This window comes from Semicossyphus pulcher, unplaced genomic scaffold (genome assembly GCF_022749685.1).
Source record: "Semicossyphus pulcher isolate SPU_LCO1_2020_fin unplaced genomic scaffold, fSemPul1.0.p SCAF_11, whole genome shotgun sequence".
NCBI classification, from domain to species: domain Eukaryota; kingdom Metazoa; phylum Chordata; class Actinopteri; order Labriformes; family Labridae; genus Semicossyphus; species Semicossyphus pulcher.
This window is the reverse complement of record NW_027211615.1, coordinates 11,344,097-11,367,137: the sequence shown is the minus strand read 5'-3', so window position 1 is coordinate 11,367,137 and position 23,041 is coordinate 11,344,097. Positions and strand designations below refer to the sequence as shown.

General features: G+C 43.8%; 2 protein-coding genes across 3 annotated transcripts in view; one reads left to right on the top strand and one right to left on the bottom strand.

The window, feature by feature from the left end:
- Nucleotides 1-12,128, top strand: part of akap12b (A kinase (PRKA) anchor protein 12b) — a 47,839-nt gene extending 35,711 nt beyond the window's left edge. The window contains exons 1-3 of one of the 2 annotated variants that reach the window (XM_069686861.1): nt 890-1,124; nt 4,604-8,872; nt 9,838-12,128. In XM_069686861.1, coding sequence (XP_069542962.1) covers nt 1,100-1,124; nt 4,604-8,868 — 4,290 coding nt within the window. In that variant the 5' untranslated portion in view covers nt 890-1,099 and the 3' untranslated portion in view covers nt 8,869-8,872; nt 9,838-12,128. Of the gene's footprint in view, nt 1-889; nt 1,125-4,603; nt 8,873-9,837 lie in introns of those variants that run through there. The other variant, XM_069686853.1, reaches the window with a different exon arrangement.
- Nucleotides 12,129-12,282: 154 nt separating this feature from the next.
- zbtb2b (zinc finger and BTB domain containing 2b) lies at nt 12,283-20,424 on the bottom strand. The gene is made up of 3 exons (XM_069657807.1): nt 20,166-20,424; nt 17,403-17,583; nt 12,283-16,787 (listed from the first exon to the last, which is right to left on the bottom strand). The coding sequence occupies exons 2-3, from the start codon at nt 17,573-17,575 to the stop codon at nt 15,362-15,364; spliced, it is 1,599 nt and encodes a 532-aa protein (XP_069513908.1). The 5' UTR covers nt 17,576-17,583; nt 20,166-20,424; the 3' UTR covers nt 12,283-15,361.
- Between the last annotated feature and the right edge of the window lie 2,617 nt (nt 20,425-23,041).

Sequence of the window (23,041 nt, the reverse complement as noted above, 5' to 3'; positions counted from 1 at the left end):
ATTGATCCTCCAATAAACAAGTAGTTACATCTTAAATAGTGTGCGCCATGGGCATGTGTAAGAAAGTTGAAGTAGAAGTATGCATTGGTATATGTTGTATACATGATGGCATGGTGAATTTAGACGTGTGTAAATGGGTTCATCTGCATGGGCATGAGTTTCCGTGGATGTAATCACCTGGAAGTAAGTGACTGATCCTTTCCGTACATGCATATACATGTACGTATATATAAAAGAATGGGAAAGGACTTGATGTAAGATATCAAACAGTTTTATAGATTTCCCTTTTCCCAATAAAGATACAGTAACTAATATAAAGGGAATTAGGATTAGGAATTCCAAAGTAAAATCCTGAAATGCCCTCTGGTTTGCCTCCATCAACATTCCTCTACATGACATGAGCCATGAGATACAGGGGAGAGCCTCCGGAAACGGGGGGAGTAGAGGGGAGACTAGGTGGGATGGGTGCTTGAGACAGTTTAACAGTTGGTATTTTGAGGAGACACATGGGTATTAAGGCCAAACAAGGAGACTGTAGAGCCACCCCTTCAAAATAAAACACAGGTTATATTGAGTTTTAAAAGGTACAATAGTTGTAGTTTTTTTTGGGTGGGTTGGCGATAAATGCTTCCTTTAAAAGATCACATGACGAGCTCCAGTCATCCTGGGGCGGATGGTCGATGAGGTCTAAAGGGAGGGTGAGTGGATGAGGAGGGGGAGGAGGAGGAGGGGGAGGAGGGGAGGGGGGCGCTCATTCAGAACAGCTGAAGAAAAGAGAGGGAGGTGGGAGGAAGAGGGAGGCAGGGGTGGTCCTAACATGACATGTGTGTCAGTCTGTTGAAATGTGTGTGGAGCTCTGTTTTCTGTTCATACTGGCTGAGAAGTGCTGGAGGAGAAGAGAGCCACAGATCCTGCCCTGAGACTTTAAGAGTTAAAGACGGAGCCGACTCGCAGGAGCAGACCTTGTAGGTTTTACTGAGGGAGCAGAAACAGGAAGACAAACAACAGAAAGAGCAAATATTTCTTAAATTATCTAATTTTTTTTTAAAGAATCTTTTTTGTAATTTTTTTGGAGAAAGGCTTTTTTGGACTTTTACAAATGCTTGGGACAATAACTCTAACAGGTAAGAACAATGATGCAAGAACGTCTCTAACAAGTTAGACTTAAAGAAAAACCTATAACTTTGCTAGCATAATTTGTGCTGCTGTATGTGAAATTCTTATATACTTTATTGTAAATTGCAGTTTGTTAAATGTCTGACATTTGATTTTATTTGTTGCTGTTATTTCTTGAGGATATGTTTTAAACCCAGAGCAGTGGTTTCTCCTCACACGACTGAGTGTAGCTGGAGGCATTGTTGTCCTGAGGGTGTGGTTAGCCGAGCATTGTGGCTTGTAGATGCCCCGGCACGGGCGAGTGATTTCACTTTGAGATGCTTTTTGCCACTGTTGAAGCTCATTTAGTGGAACATAAAATGATGCATTATGCTGTAGCTTCCTTTTTACATTAACTCAATGTAACCTTGTTTTGGGGCACTGATTTAAAAGTGTTTGTTCATCACTTTTGTGCATCCTTTGTAGCTTTACAGGTTGTGTAAAATCCCTCTATTTTCCCTCTCTGCAGTCTTGTAGTAACAACCTGTTTATCTTTTGTACTAACACACACCATTCACACTGCTGTATCCACCCTCCCTTGCCAAACCCAACTGCTGCCTGCCCTGAACTCTGAAGCACGCTTCCTACGATACCGCCAAACTTCTCGGTGGGAAAAGAATTTCAGGGTGACAGCTGCCGGACGTTTAAAGATGCATTCACAGAAATATTTTCGACGTCTGCTTTTAGCTCTCGCGTCAGCATGCGAGGCAGCTCCCCGTGCTGCCCCGCGTCATGTGAAGTGTTTCATTAGATTAGAGTGGGATCCTTAATTCCCGGTGGGCTTATTCAGTTTAGCCGCAGAGAGTCGAGAGGGAGGAGAAAAAGGGGCGTATGGAATTAATTACATGCCAAGGCTGATTCTTCTTCGGGCCTTATAACTGGGAGTGATGGTTTAAATGGAGCAGGTCTGGAATGTTTTGCCTGGTGGTGACCTCTGGTTGGGGTTTCTGCACATACATGGAATACCAAAGCACCGATATGAAAACACAAACACTTGTTTTTTCTGCTTTTTCTGTGTGCTAATTCAACATTCAGGCACATCACACTTTGACTTTATGTTAATGACAGTATAGAGGGGGAAATAGTGTAGTGGTGTTGGTGTGCAGGATCCTGCGGAGACACCACTTCTTTAAAACAGAAAGGCGGCACTAGAAGGGGTCTAACGGGGGATGGTGTGGGGGTGCCTCCTGGCCCTCTTTTTAACTGACTCCTTTTGTTTTAAGGGCGTCTGCTCACACAATGGTAATTACAACAAGGATTTGCATATATTTGGCAAAGTTTGTAAATAGTGTCTCGAAAGCAGAGCTGCCATTCAGCTTCACAACTGCCCCCTGTACCCCCCCTCCCTTTAAACCCACACCAGCGCAGCCACAACAGAAACATAATCTGATCTCTCCAGAGTAGATTTACAACAATCGTTTCTCGGCCGTGGGGATGAAATTTAATACGAGAGCTATCGTCTAACGTCTCACACTCGCACGTAAACAACGTCCGCCTCCAGCAGAGTTGAAGCATTTCAGCTATGAATGTGTGTGTCACAGATATGCAACACCTTCTAAAGTGAGTAAAGGCTCCGGCCTCGGGGCAGACACCCCCCCCCCCCCAACCCTCCTCCTCCTCCCCTGCATCCCTTCATCTCTTAACTGTCCCCTCCTCACCCCCTGCAGCCTCACCCATCACACTCGCATTCTTTCTGGTACAGTCGTTATTCAAAACACCCCTCCTCCTCCTCCACACATTAACTAACACCCCCAACTTAAAAACCAAATCAATCTGGGGATGTTAGCAGTTGTGTGCCTGTTAAAAAAAAAAAATTGGGGCGGAAAACAAAGATCAAAAAGACGTGAGAGATGCCAGTAGTCTGTTAAATCAACATGGCTCCTGTTTTATTATCCATGTAGACACACATGGCCTCGTCTGGTTTACTAACAGCCTGACCCCTCCTACACAGACGTCTTCATTCAAACACTGTGCAGGAACTTCATTGAAAACAGCTTAAGGGGAACTTGTGTAATTAGTAAAGGGATTTCCTATTTAGGCATAGTTTAGCTGAATTTATGTGAATTTGCTCTGGTTTCTTTATAAAAGATAAACTTGATAAATGTGTTTTTATAAGATGTTTGTGGTTTCTCTGGGCTTTAATTGTTTGCTTAACAACTGTGTGATCTGACAAGTTCCCTTAAAATAACACCTATGTGAAAAAGAGTTCACTTCCATTTTCAAAAATCCATCTGGTCGTTCTTTTTTGCATGTTTGTGTGAGTTTGGTGAAGTCAGCAAACTTCCTCCAAGCCGCAGTGTGTCGTGATAAAAGAAAAGTCGACCACCCCCCCTTCCTTTATATTCAGAGGCCAGTGAGGGTTAGAAGGCCATTGTGTTTGCATGTGTGTGTCTTGGGAAGGGGGTGGGTCCCCATCCATCCTGCTGTGGTGGAATTTGGGTCAAGGGGATTGGGACTAACTTTTAGGAGGGGGGAGCTGTAGAGGCCTGTATTGTTTAGTTTGAATCGTGGTCCAGATGCAGTTTAACTGAAAAACAAACAAACAGCGCTGAAGCTCTCTGGCATTTAAATTCAGATTATCTTTAGAGCATCCTAAAATGATGCCAGGCAACAGCATAGCTCACATTCCTCTCAGGTCGAGGCTATACATAAGATATGGGCGTGCCCTCACTAACACAAGAGTGTTTAAGCACTATCATTTGTACTGTGGGATTAAATGCTTCAGTGGTTTGAAAATGGCTAAAAAATGTATTGGTTAATTAAAAAAATTGAATGATATTCTTTATTTGTAAAGCTCAAATATTGTAGGAATGCAGCACTTCTGAGTGAAGCTTCATGCCTATAATTTAGCAAAAGGATGTGGACAGATGTGGGCGCGTGGTTTCACATTTTTGTGTGAGACAACAACTCGGCCATCTTTCTCTGATATGGAGATTTTCCACAATCTAAATTCAATTTCAAGGCAGATAGCATAATAAAATCGGAAAACAGTAAAGAAAAAGTAGGTAGTTCCCACAGTTTTGGGGAGCGGGCTGTGTCTTTGTTTTTCACAGTGTGTAATCAGATAAGCTGATAGCTAGGCATTAAAAGACCTGGGAATTTGTTTTTAGAGTCGAGGGGGATCAGATGTGAGCTTTTCCAGGCTGTGCTGAGACCTGAGGAGAAGACAATTCGCTATCCCCCGCTCTTTATTTTATCAAAACACCAACAGACATGGCAAGAACATATTGTGTGTATGTATGTGTTTGTTTATCTCTTATCTGGGTAACTTAAAAAGTTGTCTTACATTTGTACGACTACCAGGGATGACTTGATTTCCTCATGATAAAATTGTCGCCAATTAAAACTTTATTAATTAGAATATTATGGGAATTTCTTGAGCAAAATGTAGAAGGAAGAAGTTAAACACTGATGTGATCAATAATAAGTTCTTTCTCTTCTATTTCAGTTGGCCAGCCAGATGGTGTGTCTGTGGCTCAGAAAGAGGAAGCTCCGGAGACGATGGACGTCCAGGATGAAGTTGCTCCTCAAGTGAACGGAGAGAAAGTGGAGAAAGAGTCTCCTGATGCCAATGACATCTCCGCTGTTGAGGAGAAAGCAGCAGAGGAGAAACCTGATGACGCGAATGAGGTGGGCTTTAAGAAGATCTTCCGCTTCGTGGGCTTCAAGTTCACTCTGAAGAAGGACAAAAGTGAGGAGAAAGACCCCGTGAAGTTACTGACAGTCAAAGATAAAGACGGAGAGGAGGTTAGTGCAACTGTTGAAGCTACAAAGGAGGAGGAGGCTGCTACTGCTGAGGAGAAAAGCACAGCTGAAGAGAAGGAAGTTGATGCATCTGCTGCGGAGGCAGAGGTCAAAACTGAAACTGACGATGCCCCAGCTGAAGGCACTGCTGCTGAAGCCACTGATGAAGCAGCCAAGGAGGAAGGAGCTGAGAAGGAAGGAGAGACATCACCACCAACCCAGGAGAGCGCCCTGTCCCCCTTCAGGAAGCTCTTCAGTGGAGGTCTCTTCTCTAACCTGAGAAAGAAAACCAGCATCAAGAAGACAAAAGAGGAGGAAGACAAGGAGGCAGCTGTTGAGGAGGAGACAGCTAAAACAGAAGAAACTGCTGTTGCTGTGGAAGAAAAAGAGGAGAAGGACGAGGAGCAGGAAACCAAGGAGGCAGCACCAGCCACTCCTGAAGAAGAAAAAACAGAGCCCAAGGAGGAGACATCAACTACTCCAGAGGAAGCGAAACCAGAGATTACCACAGAGCCAGAGATCACTGCTGAAACTCCTGCTCCAGCTACTACTGATGAGACCAAACCAGAAGAGGAAAAGGCCGAGCCCAGTGCTGAAGAGGAGAAGGCTCCAGCAGAGGTGACTACTGAGGCCGAGCTGCTGTCATCACAGGAGAAGGCAAAGCCCCAGGGAAGCCCCCTGAAGAAGCTTTTTACTGGAGCCGGCTTGAAGAAGCTCTCAACTAAGAAGCAGAAGACCAAGAAAGAAACGGAGACCAAGCTGACTGAGTCCGGAGAGCAGGCGGCTGAGCAGCTGCAGTCCTCCGGAGAATCTGCCGAGGCTCCAAAAGCTGAAAGTGGGCCCTCGTCTCCAGAGGAGTCAGGGGAGCATGTCATCGCTGTGGAGGTGACCCAGAATGAGTCAAGTCAAGAGACCGAAGGTGAAGTTGTCTCAGATGGAGAGAAGAAAAAAGAAGGCATCATTGCCTGGTCCTCCTTCAAGAAGCTAGTAACACCCAAGAAGCGCGTGAAAAGACCTTCTGAGAGCGACGATGAAGCGACAGCTGAGAAACCAGCAAAGTCTGCCACTCTGTCCTCCTCCGAAAGCGCCCCTTTAGCAGACAAGAGTGTTGAAGAGGAGGCCAAGGAGGATAAGCCAGCTGAGGAAGAGCCAAAGACTGAAAACACTGAGAAACTGGTCAGCAGCACCGAGGAGCCCAAAAAGAAAATGGACACCTCCGTCTCCTGGGAGGCCCTTATGTGTATGGGTGGACCCAAAAAGAGGACAAGGAGGACCTCTGATTCTGACGATGAGGAGACCAAGATTGAAGAAGAAATACCAGCAGCAGCAGCAGCAGCAGCAGCAGCAGCAGTAGAGGTGGAACCGGAGGCCAAGACTGAGGCTGCTGTCGTGACTTCCCAAAGCACAGAGAACGAAGGAGAAGTTGTTTCCTCCCCTGAGCCTTTAAGCAGTCCCCCTGAGAGAGAGTCTGCCTGGGACACACTGAAACGCATGGTCATGCCGAAAAATAGGTCCAAATCTGAGGAAAAGACTGAGGAAGGCGCAGAACAAGTCCAGTCAGACAGTGAAGCACCAAAAGACGAGTCATCGTTCTCTCTGAGGAAGTTCTTGCCTGGGCGCAGAAAGAAGAAGGCTGAAAAACAAGCATCCACTGAGCATGGCACAGGTGATGAGGACTCTGACACCCCAGCTGTGGTTCCTCTCTCAGAATATGAGGAAGCAGAAAAGGAAGCACCAGCAGAACAGGAACCCCCTGCAGTCCAGACTAAAGTATTAGCTGAAGATCGATCCCCTTCATGGATCCCAGCCATGGTTGAAGACATCAGTGATAAGCATGATGAGCTGAGTGACATCCCAGAGGAGGCTGAGAATGCTGCCACTCCAAAGTCTGTTGACACTGACATTGCAGAGGATGAAACAGAGGGTGAGGCTGCTTTTGCTGCTAAAGCTCCAAGGCTGTCAGGGCGCAGACTGTCCACAGCTGAGGTGAAGCCTATTGACCAAGCTCCCGCTGCAGAAACTACTCCTGTTCCTCAGGGACCAAAGCCAGAGAACGCAACAGAGGTTTTGGAAGGCGTCGAAGTCCAAGTCAGTGAAGTTCCAGTCCAGACATCTGTGACAGTTGAAGATGTACCAATAGAGGTAGCTTCTGATAAAACAGAGCTTGAACCACCAACTGAGAGTGCAGAATCCAAGACAACGACCATCCTGGAGCTACATGCTAGTGATGACGCCATGGCCATCTGCACCGGCCTAGGAACCAAGGAGATTGCCGAAGTAGCTCTGGAGAAACCTGCGATGCCCGTCATCGAGACTGTGGCTGTGATCCGCGATGCTCTCAGCACAGAAGTGTCCCAGGAAGAGAAGCCACTGAGTACAGAGGAAGCCACAGTTACAGAACATGAAGTTCTCAGTGCCCAAGTTGAGCAAGTAGAAACCACTGAGCTCGAGCCTGTTGTTAACAATCTAGTAGGTGAAGTTGTAGATGAACAAGCAGCTGATGAGAACAAGGAGCCTGAGATTGAGATGTTTGGAATCGTCAGCAGTGTTGTGGAAGAGTCAGAAGTCATTCAGCCCGCAACTGTGAGCGAGAACTCTCCCAAAACCGTTGTCTTCAACCCCATTACGCCAACATCTGAAACAGCTATTTGCTCCCAAAGCGTAGCAGTCACTGAGCCAACTATCGAATCCAAGGAGGAGGAGATGGACACCACTGAGGTCAATACCCCTGAGGTGGTCCAGAAGGTGACTGAAGAAGTATCCCTGGAAATCGCAAAGGTGACTGAGACTGTCATCATTGAAGATCTTTCAAGCGAGGAGGTTCCCGTTATCACTGAGACAGTGGTACTTTCGGCCTCGGCAATTGTGGAGCCTGAACAAGTGGAAACATCAGAGCCCGTTATTGATGAACCAATCCAGGAGCAGGAAACCAAGGAGGAGGCTGTGAAGGCCGCTGCCATTCCTACAGCAGAGTCGGAGATCAGTGCAGTCAGTGAGCAAGCCAGTGAGGCAGTGGAGGAAATCAAGGAGGATGTCCAGCAAGCGGACAGTGAAATCGAGGCTCAGAGCAAGGTCATTGCCGAGGCTGTCATTCAGGATGCCGTGGAGAAAGTTTCAGAGGACACAGCTGAACCCAAAAAGCCAGCAACCCCAACAGCCACCGAACCAGAACCTGTCCAGGCCGTTGCAACAACAGAGAAAGAGATCCCCACAGAGGCACCTGTTATCACAGACACCCCCGTTACTGTCGTCTGCGAAAAACCAGCACCAAAGTCCCCTCAGCCCCTCCGTGTGGCCATGGAGGTCATTGACACAATCCCAGTGGAGGTTGCAGAAAACCTTGATGCCCCCGAAGAGGAGGAGAAGAAACCAGAAGAAGAGTTGAAGGAAGCTGTGGAGGTAAGCGTAAGTGAAGAAACCGTCGTAGTGGAAGAAGTGGTGGAAATAAAAGCGGAGACAAGTGAAGAGCCCGAGCAGGTCGAGGAGGAGCAGAGCAAAGAGGACACAGAAGTTCAGGAACCAGCTGAGGAAGTGAAATCAGAATCAGAGGAAGTGAAGGCAGAGGCCCCTTCAGAGGAGAACAAAGAAAAAGTTCTTGAGATCCACATGCCAGTTCAAGTTGTCCTGCAGACAGCGCAGGTGATCGAGGATCCATTGGTGGAGGAGGAGGCTGCGGTGGAGTTCGACAGCAACGGCCCCGTCGCCGAAGACACTAGCGCGAAAGCAGCTAGCCCCGTACGTGAAAGCATACTCTCAACGCTTTCAGAAGAACCTCAAGTGATGGAGCCGGAGGAGGATTCAGCGCCCAGCCAAGTCGCAGAGGCAGCAGCCAGCCAACCAGAGACGGAGAAAACACCATCGTCACCGTCCGTAAAGTGTGCAGAGGTGATGGCGCAGGTGATCGAGGTGATCGAGGAGGCTGTGAAGGAGATTGAGCCTGTGTCTACAGAGATCACAGCAGCATCATGAGCAGGTGAGACTAACAGCACTAACAACATGTATTTGAATGCTTATGACAGCAGTTTTAACCGATAAATAAAATGCAGGTAATCACAAATAGTTTTAACAAGAACTTCTTTTTAGCGTTTTGTTTTTCAGCGTTGTAAAACTAGAATGAAAGGTAGTTCAAATTCCTCTGTTGGCCTATCAAACAATCTTCTCATAGTGGCTTTTTTGAAACATCAATGGGCCCTACTTTTATTAGCGAGTAGGGGAGGGGATTTGCCCACTGGCCAGATGAAAAAAGCTTTTGTTCGGGCTATGAGTAACCAGGGGACCTTTGATATCAAAGCAGGAATGCCGCCGTTGACCCCTTCTTTGTAGGCTGGGGTCTTAAAGGGAAGCGGTGTGTGAGGGGCAGATGAACTTGTGCTGAAAGACTGATTATGATTCCTCCGCTCCCTCCTCCTGTTTTCTTTCTATCGCCGGCTCAGTGTGGAGTCAAGAAACCATGTCGGGAGTTCGCATTTGTTAGATTCAATTACAAAGCCTCAGAGTTCAAGTTGGGTTTTTTTTTCAGTTGTTTTGACTGAGTTGTACCTTTAATGTGTACAGGATAGTGCCGTTTTGGTGCAGGATAATGTTTTTGCCCCCGTTCGATGTGATCTGATGTTAGCAGGGACGAGGAGGGAGGAACTGGGCGTAGTTCACTTTCATATTTATTAAGCACTCTGCAGCAGAGAAGAGGCTGGGGGCAAAATAGATGGGAGAGTAAGGCAGGAGTTTAATAGCAGCAGTCAACTGCAGTCTAAGTGTAAATGAGTGCTGGATTATATAAACAAACCTTTTTGGACGATTTATCTCTTTATTTATCGTCACTGCCATTTACAATACACAGTACATGTAGATATGAATTGATAGAAGTCTGTCCCAGCTTATCAACATTATTTTTTGTCTTTTCTTGTACCTAATATACATTTTTCTGCCTCTCCATCACAGCTGAAAATTCAAGACTGGTGCCAGGGAGACTCACTGTCTGGACCAGGAAGTGAGTGATGAGGGAGCGAGAGAGAGAGAGAGAGAAAGAGAGAGAGAGAAAGAGGCAGCTCTGTGACAACACACCGAGACTGGGCCCCGCCCATCCCGCCCAGATAGACTGAGTGACTGAGCAACAGCTCCGCCATTCTCTCCACCTCCCCTTCCACCTGTACTCCACCCCCATCCTGCAGCCCCCCCCGTCAATGCAACGTGACGTCCCACCGACTTGTCCACACTCTCTCTCAAACACACACACACACACACACACACGCACACTCCAAAGCATGTCCTGCGCCCCAGAAGCATCCCATCTGGCTCGTAATCAGTGTGATGTATGTTCAGCGTCTCAGTGACTTTCCTTTGCCCTTTCTGCATAAGACGAGTGTGTGCAACCCGGTCGAGTGTCTGATCTGTCCGTATATGTGTGTGCGCGCATGTGTTGGTTTGTATGTGTAAAGTAGCGAGAGTGAGATGTCGTCAGAGGCTGAAGAGATGGAGGTTTATTATCTTGTATATTGTATTTATATCTTGAGTATTCTTTCCTTCATCCCTATGTGTTTATTTTTTTGCCCCTTTTTTGTTATTATATGAACATTTTTACCTGTTTTTAAATAACTGTGATACATCAGCAACATTATGAGTCCATTTAAAGTTTCATGCAGAGAAATATCCCAAAAATTCTTGTAAAATTTACCAAAACAGATGTGAGCGTTCATAAAAGTGGCTGTTGTATCACACTTTCGAGTCATATTCAGTTAAGTTTCTGTAGCTATTATAACTAAACCATGGTACAAGTGTGATTCAGCTGACAGTGAGTGATAACACTGACTGAAGAAGGCAACAGGAGTGCAGAGATATCGACCAGAAATGTTTGCCCGTCACATTGTTCATCCTCGGCACTCCAACAAAACTCAATAAGCTTCATGTAGATAAACAAAAACAATCACTGCCTGATTTACTGTGAAAAAAAACATTGTTACACATTGTTTCATGTAATAATACAATAAAATACTATTATAACACCCTCTTTGGATCATGTGGCAGAGGTATGTGGTAAATAGTGACGTGCTAAAGATATGCAAATGTATGACACTGGAGGAGGCATGTAAGAAACACTCACACAGCATCATCAGTGTTTGAATGCCGTATTTTCTGACTTACTGTGTTGCATACTGTGTGTATTATGTGTGTGTGGTAGTTTAACACCATTCATACTGCGCTATATTTATATTTCTCAATGAAAAGGCAGTGTGTGGACGCCATCTGTTGTCTACAAAGAGTAGTGCATCCTTTTAGTGTCACTTTGGCTTCCTCTGTTTAAACACGGGCGATTCATTATGAAAATGACCCTAGTTCAGTCAGATCTCATGGTACCCTGCTCCTACGTCGTGTTTTTCACCCTGCATGATAGCTCAGGATCATTAAAGCGGCACCAGGGAGGACGTAGAGTCACCGGTCGGGGATTCACGTAGGCACAGAGTGCAGGAGGAAAAACAAAAGCTCATTTTGTTCCTAATTTAAAAGCCAAATCGAGTTAGGATCAATCAGAGGAGTCATGGTCTTACTGTTGCTCATGGGATGAGACATCAGTTGGATCCAATTAAATCCTTAAAGCATCTGCTCAGCTGCTACTTTGAGCCTCAGATCAAACCTAAGTAATAAGTTCAGGGCTTAGAGGGAGTTTTTGACCACCAAAGCAAGCGTGTGACTTCAGGTTACACTTCTTTCTGTTTATTTCCTACCAAATTAGCCAAACTTGCACTGTGTCAATCATTCAGATATTTTAAGAATGGACTGTGGGAGCTTCTATAATCCGTTGTTTTTAACTTGGTGGCTGGCGAGCAGCTCTGGAGGCTCACATCTCACTCAGCTTCATGACCAAACAAGAGAAAAAACAGGAAGTACAGACCACTGTTAGGTCCTCACTTCCCTTTGCTTCGACCGTAGAGCGAGTTTCACCTCCATGTTTGCTTTATGTAAAAATAAATTCCCACGATTGCTTAATGTAAAGCATTTACACTTCAGTCCTCCCTGCTTTTTGTAACACACCTAACTGTGAACCTGTTAACATTTGTACAGATTGTTTACCTACTGTATGTACTTAAAAATCATATTGTAATATTAACCAATAACCTGCAGCCATTTAGCCATAATATTCATGTAGCATGGTCTTAGCTGTCTTTTATATTTTACAAGCTGTTAATAGTAAGGATACAGAAACTTGTCTATATTTCATTCAATAAAGTTAGAGAAAAATGTGTGTTTGTGTTCATGCCTGGACTTTTTATACACTATCAACTACAAGAAAGAGATCATGTACCACTGGAACAAAGATGAACCTTTAATAGACAATGAGATGAGGCAAAGACGAGAGAAAACAACCAAGGACTATGAAAAGACATTTTTTTATTGTTCATTCTTCACTGAAAAAAGGAAAAGTTGTTCATACAGAAAATCACTCACATTCCTGAGAACAAAGATCGATCACAGTAGACGTCAGATGAGCACTGAGGAGCAGGACCGTGGGCCGGAAATGAAATGATTGTTTTGATTAACAACAGAGGACAGAAAGTTCTCATCTTCCTGAGATACTCAGATGTTCAAACACACACATATACAACCATTTTACGAGACCTGTTTGGCAGAAGAACAATTACAACTTGAGCTGAGGAAGTAGATTAGATTTATTCTGTTATAAAGCTGTGCGTGTGCGTGTGTGTGTGTAGCTCTGAGACATGGACGTCAGTAGTACAGCATTTCAATTCCCTCAACAAAACAAGACGCAAACAAGAATCCGTCCCGGTTAGACGATTAACTTCACAGATATTTGAGCTTTTTATGAGAACAAAAATGTTATGGAGTATGGATTCATGGCAAATATGCAAATATTCACATCATTTGCAGAAAAAAAAACACTAGTAAAGACTCTAAATTTGACAGCCTTCCTCCTCTCTAGACCTGAGTGGATGAATGAGAAACAGCGCCCTCTAGCCAAACACCGGGCTCATTGCATCAAAGCAGCAACTGCTGCTCAATACTCATTACTAAGTATTTAAAGAAAACAAAAAGTTAAAATTAATCTGAACTTGGCCTCGTAGTCACCGTCCCAAACCTTTACCCGACGTGGGGTTAACTTGGCTCATAAGAAAATGGGGAAAACAAAACAAAAATGCACATTGAACATACCAGGGATGGGCAGTATTCTCATAAATACAAGACAAATTATAAGATGGAAAGAAGTTAATAAATCAAAAGACAAAACTATGTTTACAATTATCTTCTACAGTACACATTTATAAGATATTTGTTGGTTAGTTAACGACTCTTAAATTCTTTACATTTGTGCTCCAGACAAGTTGTTTTTACTGCATCATGAAGAACCATAATAGGAAACTAAACCTATTAGACAAAGTTTTTGGAAGACAAATCAAAAGAATACAACAAGTTTTGGTTTTTGAAAACTAATTGTTGTATAACGTTGGAGAGATCACATGCTCTTTGAAAAATTGCAGCAAAAAAAAGCAAATAAAACTATTAAGAATTTATTTTCTGTCCAAGGGACCAGACAATGACAGACAGTGTTACATGGTGCTCTTAAAATCTTCATCTTCATGTCCAAACATGTTGAAACAAAATAAGAAACAAAAATCATCCGATTTCTAAAGGAAATGTTGAGACTTCAGGGAAAGTTTGCAACAGGAAAAAAAGTTGTGGACAGTGATGTTCACTTTTACATTTGCCTGAAATGAGCCTGCTAATGTTCTAATGTTACACTGTATGTTCCAGCATGACAAGTTGTATAGAGCTTCACATTAAATGGACATATATGTAAAGATTTTCAGTCAGTAGTACAACGTGCTCCTGTCATCCAAAACAATCGATGTTATAAAGGTTATAATAAATACAGCTTTCAACCTACCATGAAAAAATTATGTATGCATCCAGACCAGTACGATCCTGTATGCATCAGGTGTTTAAAGATATCACCCTGTTGTCTTATACTTCCTGCAGACAGCTTCAGATTAAAGCTAACTCCATGTGTAACACTGTTCACATTACCTCCACACTCCAACCTCTGTATCATGTATATTTCATCATGTCCCCCATGCATATTTTATCCCATGATGTTCTTCTATAAAAGACATGACAAACTCAAAGATCAAATATAAACGTCAGACGGTCTGAGCTTTACAGAGAGCATGTTTACATTTGCACAAAATGAATAAACGGTTGGCAATTAGGGGAAGAAACTTAAGTATTTTCAATGACCTCATTTGGCCCGTTTAAGATAAATAAATCATGCCCATCCCTAATACATACAACTTTAGCATAATTAAATGTATTTTAAAAGCTTTTTGTCTATTTAAACGCTTATACGCTTTTGCAATATAAAGTAATCTTTGTAAATATAGCATTGTTTATAAAATTAGAAAAGCATGGCCGACGAAAATTAAAGGCTTTTACATGAAGAATTGAGATGATACAATAAGGTAGAGGACAGCCTCCCCTCAAGGTCTGATTAGAACATGTTCCTTCTGCAATCAGTAACCAACACTTAAACAACATGAGTAAAAATGTTTTAAAAAGAAAATCAGTAAAATGAGTCGAGGTAAATAAAAGTGGCTCAACTGTAAACACAACGACCATTTTGTTTTGACAAACTTTGGTGGCCAAACTCTTCTGTTGAAGAGGAATTGTGCTTTAATGATGGCATAATCAGACAAACACCTTAAAACGACTACACGGTTGCTGAGAGGGATTCAAATCATTGTAATTACATTTAAAGGTTTTCCTTCTGCCGAGCCAAATCATGAATGGAAGACATTTACTTTCCTGCATAATGAGGATTTACTCAACAGAGAGATTGTCTCAGGTCTTTTAGCGGGATTATGATTTATACCCGATCTAAAAAGTCAGTCTCGTATTTATAACTAAAACGGGGCAACTTTTCTGTGCAGTTTGAAAGAGATAGTTAGGAGCTTTCACCTCTTTCTCCTCCTCAAACCAAGCAAAGCCGACTCATCTCACAACGTACTGTCCTCTCCGGAAGTGTCTCTGCTTCCTCTTCCTCTTCTACTGAAAGTCTGCCTGTGCTGCTTCACCACAACTGTAGCTCTCAACAGAAAAAAAACACTGTGGTAAAGCCTGACTGTGAGAGTCTAATACCAACAAAAACACTGCTGAGATAGAGATATTTCTTCTTCGTTGGTATCCACCTTAGCTTTCAGTTAAATGTTATTTGCTGTTGTATTGATGAGTCCAGAGAGATAGAAGCTTTTTCTTTACTATTTAATATAATTTTGTTATACTTAAGGCCAAAAAATTCAAAAATACTGTACCCCCCAAAAAAGGAAAAACCCTCCAAATATCAATTTTAGTAGATTGACGACCTCTGACAAACATACCCTGACTAACTTCACCTTTAGCTTACCTATTAACCATAATTTAGAAAACACAAACATATTAAAAGCACACAGTTTTGGCACTACTCTACGAGGATCTCCTCAGTCTTTATGGGCTCCAGCGGGGCGCCGGAGTTTGACAAATCAGAGCCTTCATCTTTGGAGAACTCCTCACGCTGGAGCATCATCCCTGCGCTCGCGTTGTTTGTGACTCCCTGCAGTCCCACTAACCCCCCCTGGGTGAAGCACAAATGTTTGATCACCTCATTGGGACTAGAGAAGGTGGTCGCACAAATGTTACACTTGTAAGGCTTTGACGAGCCCAGGAACATGGCCTCCATCTGGCTGCTGTCGTCGCCCGCGGTGCACAGCTCCATGCTCTGTCGATCCACCATGGTGTAGCTGTCGGAGCCCTGGTTCAGGCACACGTGTCGGGCAGCCTGGTTGGCCCGGCAGAAGCTCTTTCCACAGGCGCTGCATTTAAAGGGCTTTCCCGTGTGGATGTACATGTGCTCGCGCCAGTGGCTCTTCTGAATGAACTTCCGCCCGCAGGTGGAGCACTCGTACTTCCGCCGCTTCACTTCTCGGTCCAAGTCGGCGCTCTCCAGGTTGTCTATGTCTGCGATGTCCGACGGAGGAGGCGTGTCCGCCTGAGAGTTTAATCCTCCCACCCCCCAGCTGGACGTGGACACCTCTGCTCGGGGAGAGTCCGAGTTGGTGCCTGAAACAGGCGTCTGCTCACTGTCGCTGATTATCTCTACAGCTGTGTGGGAAGCAGAAGCACCTGATGCTCCCCTGCTTCCCTTAAGGATCCCATCTAACTCCATCATGCTCTGTTCTCCAGTCAGAACAGGCGAGAGGGCGCTGCTGGGCTCGGCTGCAGCCTGCTGTAGAGCCTGAGTGTGCTGCAGGAGATGCTCTCTCAGCATGCTCCTCTGTGTGAAGCGGCTCCTGCACAGATGACACGAGTAATGCTTCCTGAAGGAGGAACTCCTCTTCATGATGCTTGGCTTCACATGCAGGATGGCACTTGCTGAGGAGCCATCTGCACTTAACAAGTCCAGTATCCCCTCCTCAGATGTGGGCTTGGTGCCACTGGTCGAGGCCTCCATGTCTTGGGGCAAGGAAGCCAGCTTGGACGGTAAGGAGTTAGCGAATGAAGCCGCGGCAGCAGCCGTGGACGGAAACTTCCCCTCTGAGCCGTGCTGCTCCGCGTCGAAAGGCGAGGAGAGCTGCCGTCGAGCGGTTAGCCGAGCAGACAGCGCCACCTGTTGATCAGAGATCTGAATGCCGTAGAGGGAGGTGGAGAGGTTGATGCTGGTCTCAGGGTGGGAGTACACAGACTGGCTGGCCTCCTGCAGGAGCGGATAAGCGTGCAGGAATCTGACCCCTTGCTCCAGGCGTGCAGGGTCTATCAACTGGGGAGCGAGCTTGCCGGTGTACATCAGGTTGAGGAGATAGCTGAAGATATCTGGCTGGATGTCGGCAGCTTTCAGGCGCACACAGTCACTGAAACAGAGAGGCGTTACTGTTAAAAAAGAAGTAACACTTTTCAGGGTGTTGATATTATTAGATAATTTTTTACATAATAAACAACAGCAGCAAAAGGTGACAACAGCACTTGTTAAAACCGGTTTCAGCTGTTAACAGGAAGGGACTGTAGATGCTGATTTCTTCTTCTGATGGTGTAGCAAGCAAGTTATGTTCCAGGCCAAGACTGGTACATGCACTGGTGATTTCTCACAGTTTGATTAGCATACAGAGATTACAGGTTTGTGAAACCTGCAGTTGAATAATTCTGTGGGTCTGAATATACTTCAGGGAGGGAACTTGCCACAACACATTTCAGGGTGGCAAAGATACAACACTTTGATGGTGATGACCTTACAGAACCATCCAATTTGCCAAAACGATTGATTGTACAAATACATTAGTTGTTGGTCATCACATTTAAAAGATTAAAATACAGTCGACTGCTCGACTACAAAGAAAAATCTGTCATTGTTTGATAACAGAAGAGGAAGTCTGTTATTTGGACAGGAGGCCTGCAGAATTTGGTGTTGGGTAAATTCTCAGTGGTATCAGACACAAGCTACAACCATCATCCACACATTCCTCGTGTACCTGTCCTGGTGGATGAAGAGCATCCTGAAGTAGTTGGAGAAGGCAGCGAGGACGGCTTTGTGGGCTTTGAAGAAGACGTCTCCTATAGCGACGGTGCAGTCGCACAGGAAGCCAAACTCCCTCTGAGCGTTAAGCTGCTGCAGCAGGATAAGACCATGGTTGGCCAACTCCATTCTTCAACCTGCAACAAAGGCGCACAGACACACACAAGCAGCAATGAGTTTCCTGTCTGGAAGGAGACCAGCGTTTATTGTGACCACAAAGAGTCAGGCTGACAGTGGTGATCTAACGACCTTGTAAAGGCTAGCTTAACACAACGGTGAAGAATCATTTTGGAACGCTGGAGACTATTTGTCTAGCCCCACTGTCACAGAAGATTATGCCCATTAATGTTGAGGATTAGTAAAACAGAAAACAACTTGTTCTAATAATAATTTGTTCATTGTATTGTATCAGTGGGTATTGGGACACTATTTTTGTATTGGAAATTTTGAGTAAAAAGAAGTTTTGGTGAATTCAAATATCTTCCAGGAAATGAACAATTCTCTTGTTTTTAATATATTCTGAGGGTCACTTCAACATGCTGTTTACACACAGACAGACAGACAGACTGACAGACTGACAGATGAATACCATTCTCACATAATTTCTTAGGTCAATCTTTACAGGAGTGATGGTATTGTTAGTACTTAAAACATAATAAAGGTTTTCCAAATTATAGAACAAGGTTACAGAACATCTCTAATGTTTCATCTGTTCCTTAAACATTAATGAAGAACACAAGGTTCCTTCAGATATTAAGGTAAGGATGATTTTGCCCCCACATCTTGAGGAAACATCCCTTTGACTTTTTAGTGATTAAAACCAAGCTGTCCGAACTCGTTCTCCAGGGACATTTCAGAGCTGCCCGCCTTCTTCTGACCAATGACGATGGCTATTGTTGACCCTAAAGGTCACTGGAGGACTACAAGAGCTCCAGGCCATCACATGACCAGGGTTACGGGTGTTGTCACACATTCCTAAAGCAGAACTGGTTCTACCCTCCTCCCAGTGGAGAAGGTAAACGGGGGGGGAATCTCCTTTCTCCAACACTTTCTCCACAGCCTGAAAAAGGTTCAGTACAAATACAGAACATGATGGATACCTCATCAGCCAATTTACCTCATATGAACCGAAATGTATAACTGTGCATACCCCTGCTGGTTACACAAACACTGTTTGACTCTGTCTGCACATATGTATTTCATCAGAGAGGTCAGAGTGCAAAGATGCTGGCACTGCCGCACATCAGGAAACGGCTAGTTTCCGCATCTTGTGCAAGGGAACAGCAACAGAAAGATGTAAAATACCCTTCAACTATGCTTTTGTCATGCAACTTTAATACACTCAGTTGTCAAGTTTATTAGGTACACCTATCTGAGAAAAGAATCAGTCTAATGGAACAATCCTACTTTCATAAAAGTTGTAGTCGAGCTATACTGCAAAAACAGTTTGAGATGTTAATTCAGCTTATTTTGTTCAAGGTTGTAGTTTGTGTTGCCATTTTACCTTCATGGATTGTTGCAGGGCTGTTGCTTTAGTAAAGATGTACCCATAACAGACGTACATAATCACCTTGCAAATGCTGTAGACTGAGTATGCAGCTACTCCCCCTGTGCTGCATGCCAATACATCTAAGCACCATATTTATTATTATAAATAGTTTTACTGATCCTCCTTTTCCGGAGGTTCCTACTTACTCATTACAACCTGTCAGCTGCTGCTGTTTACATTAAAGTGAACTGCACAGGTGTGTGCTTTAATTTCAATTTGCACAAGACAAATATACATCGTCATTGCCAGTTCCTCGACATCTAAAAGTCACTTGTTTAATGTAAGGGATCCAATTGCAGTTTAAAAACATCTCCTTTTACTTAAATTTATTTAATGTCCATAGCAACAAGCCATTGCTCATTTACTTGAGGATCAGCTTAACACAAACTTATTTTCAAGCTATATACTAGTATCTGCCTCCTTTACAGAGAATAGAATTGTTTACATTGTCCCATAGAAGCTTAAATTAAGTAATGTAACTCCAGAAATCATGTTTAAGGTTTTCCTCTAGGTCAGCTACAGAGCCTTAGACGTGGTTGCTTGTGTACAGCTCTTTCAAGTTTAGGGACATTATCCTGATTGCTACATGTTAGCATGACACTACTACTGATCTGGCAAAGAACTTTTGTATCCAGCAAGATAGCCACAGTAGCAAGTGTTGAAATACTAATTATTGCAACAATAAAGCACCGCCCCTGATGAGATGATGTAGACACGTGGAACAGTTACTTCCGTAGTGAGAATGTCTGTTATTCTGAAAATACACCGTTGAAACTGCTTTTGAAGAAGACATGTGTAGAAGGCAAACACGTCGACGGAACAAAACAGTTCCAATACGCGTAGAGAAAATAACAGTTTTAGCGAATAAAGCCTTATTACAGGAAACACGGAAAACGAGCGCGCCTACACTGACTCCTGCCTCGGGTCTTTCTCGGTTGCTATTGCTAGCGCGAGAAAACGGACATGCGCGCACGCGGGCGCGAGAACTCAACACACACACACGCGGGGAATGAGAGCGAGAGACGCAAGGGGGATGGGGTTGGTCACGATTGCGTTTCTTTTAACTTCACCCGTGACAATTACAGAAAGCCAAAGCTTAGGCAAGTAGCTAAATAACGTAACACTACCAATAAACGAATAGGTGAGTACGTAGCTAAAAAACAGACGTACCTGCACTCCGAGTAATTTGGTGGAGTTTTCCGTGTCGCCGTTGTTTGTTTGTTACCGGGGACTCGTCCGTCCTCTCTGGGCTCGCAGCAGCTTGTACTGTTCCTCGCAAACGCAGCATTCGTTGGCGGCGGAGAGGGTCGTCCGTCGTTGTTTTCCGGTTAGGGGTTTTACGTTACAATCACATGACTGTGGGTAAAAACCAGCCAAAACACAGCCGTTGTAAAACCGTTGAGCAAGTGGGCGGTTGAGTTAACGTTAATTTCCCGCACTGTGTAACCGCCGTCAGATCAACCCCCGCGAGCCAGTTTTTTTTCTTTTTTGACAGCCGGTGAGTGTGAACATAAACAGCTAACAGCTACGTGGACTCACCGTGTTGCAGTTAACCGCTCTGCCTCTGCCGTTAACGACACGTTAAACATAACACCGAAGTGTGACTGTGTGTGCGTTGTCCCTCACAATCTCTGGAACAGATAAATAACATTGCTTTGCCCAGTCGTCTTAAATTTGCATTTTCTGTTAAAACGAAGTCGATACCGGGTTTCAACAACTTTAAAGGAGGTATACAAATACTTTATGTCAGCGTATCCTTTATAAATATTCTCAGTGTGCGTTTACATAAGGCGAATATTTACGTATTTGCATAGCCTAGATATGACTGAATAACAATATATGGCGTTTATAAAGTGAAGTTTCCCTTTTGAATACTTTAGACTAACTAACGAGTAAATAATTATGTGTTACAAGGAGATAAACAATCTACTACAAAATATATCATCACAATGGAAGTATTACCACACATTTTAACATCTTAAACAGGCTTTATTTTCCTGTGAACTTTTTGTTTATAAGTTTAGTCAGTTCCTCTGTTTTATGAAGACCTATCAAGCTAAAACAATGAAATTTACTTGCTTTTGATCTTTATGAGCATACATTCTGTAGATATTGATTCACTACAAAATTGAAAACTACAAAAAAAAAAAGGGAAACAAGTTTCTAGTATGATTCTTACTCATACAATGGTTTATATAAATGTATAGCTTAAAATAATAATAAAAAAAACTGTACTATCCATACTGCTATCTGGTTAATACTAGTTTGTTGTTTGTTCTTGTCACTGCAAATAGAAGATTTATTATGTGTTGATGTTAGATTGTGTACTGTTTGCGCTGTCCTTAATTTAACTTTCCTGACTTGCGAAAAGCAGAGGTGGTGTTGGAGGTCCTTTACACAAACGCACTTTGGAGTCACATCAATATTTTGTCATCAGTGAGTTCGTGGATGTTGTCCCAGTGTAAACGCCAATTTTTTCCAGACCTGTCATTACAGAGTTGCACTTCAGCCTTAGGACAGAGAGTCCACTCACTGAGCAAGTTGAAATGCTTGCTGGGCAGGCAGATAATGGGTGGGGTGACTGTGAAAGGAGACCGGTGACGGGAGACATGGGAGGGGGCAGAGATGTCTATGGAGCAGAGCCTGAGGACCTTAATGCCTCTGTCCTGTCAACAAACAACAGACCTTTCTCTGATTCTGTCCACAACTTTACTGAAATAATCAGCCAGTGAAAATGTAGGTCTGTGGAGGCAAAAAAAAAAGTTTCCCAAACAAACACTGAATGATAGCACTGCAGAGCAGTAGTAGATGGTAATGAGAGCAGAACAAAGCATGTTTACTTTGCTTAAAGGCCCACAGCAGGGGTTTATTGAAATGTGCAGATAAACTGTTACCACACTGACTCCCTGTTTTAATCTTTAAATCTATACATTCAACTCAATAGATTCTTATGATAATGCTCTATGGGAAATAATGGGCTGCATGTTTCAATTCATAGCTTTCTAATTCATGCTTAATCCTCCTCTTGTTTCTTTTTTGTCAGGACAGTTTAATAAAAGCAGAAACAGACTTTACTTTCACATGACTGCCTCTGGTTTCCACTAAATTTAATTTTCCTGTTATAATCCATTTTCAAAACCAACAGCACAGTCTGTAGGAAACTGCTTAAAACGTGTAAAAAATGAGAGAGTGAGATTTGCAGCTTATTTGGACAGCCCTGACGTCAATGCACCATTTCATTTGAGCGACTGAACACGCTACATGCTGCATATTGAGTCGCTGAAATGAAACGCTTCGTGAGCTCACTGTTGCACGAGACGACTGTGTGGTGAGCTGAAACACCTGTTTAAACAGGACCTTTAACGTTAACTGCCGCCCTCCCCCCGTTCATTGCCTGTTTTGAAACCGGAGTGGTGAGTCACTTCTCGCTCGGTTTAGAAAAACAGATCCGGCAAGGCTGGGGCCCGGCGGGGGGATGGGAGGCCGGCGGTGATGAACACCGGAGGTGGACGCAGCTGGACTCCCACTCCCAAGACCCCACATCCTGTCAACGGCCTGCCGTGTTCCCATAGTGATCGAGGCTGATCTAAGAGGGGTGGGAACACCGCCGGAATTAAGTTATATGTATTTTCCCGCTCAGTAACCAACCGTTAGTGCAACCAATCCATTTATCGTCTTTTTAGAAAACAAGTGAAGATAGAGGTCCGGTCCCCAAGGCCAAAATGGTCCTTAAACCGTAAGTAATTAGTCAGCAGTGTTGCCTTTATTCCTATCATGTCGAATGTGGTGGGCTCAGGCATATTCAAACCACCAAACTGGAAACTAATAAGAAACAACGAAACAAATATTTTTTAGGCAGATATAATTTTTTGTAGATATTAGATTCAGTGGTAAAATGTTGAAGCAGAACAGTAAAACCTACTCAGGCTTAGCCTTTTGCAAAGTAAATATGTACAGGCTGCAATATTAAGGTACTTCGCCATAGTGTGAACACTAGGCTATTAAAACGTCTATATCTCCACGTGTATTCAGTGTCTCTAAATAGT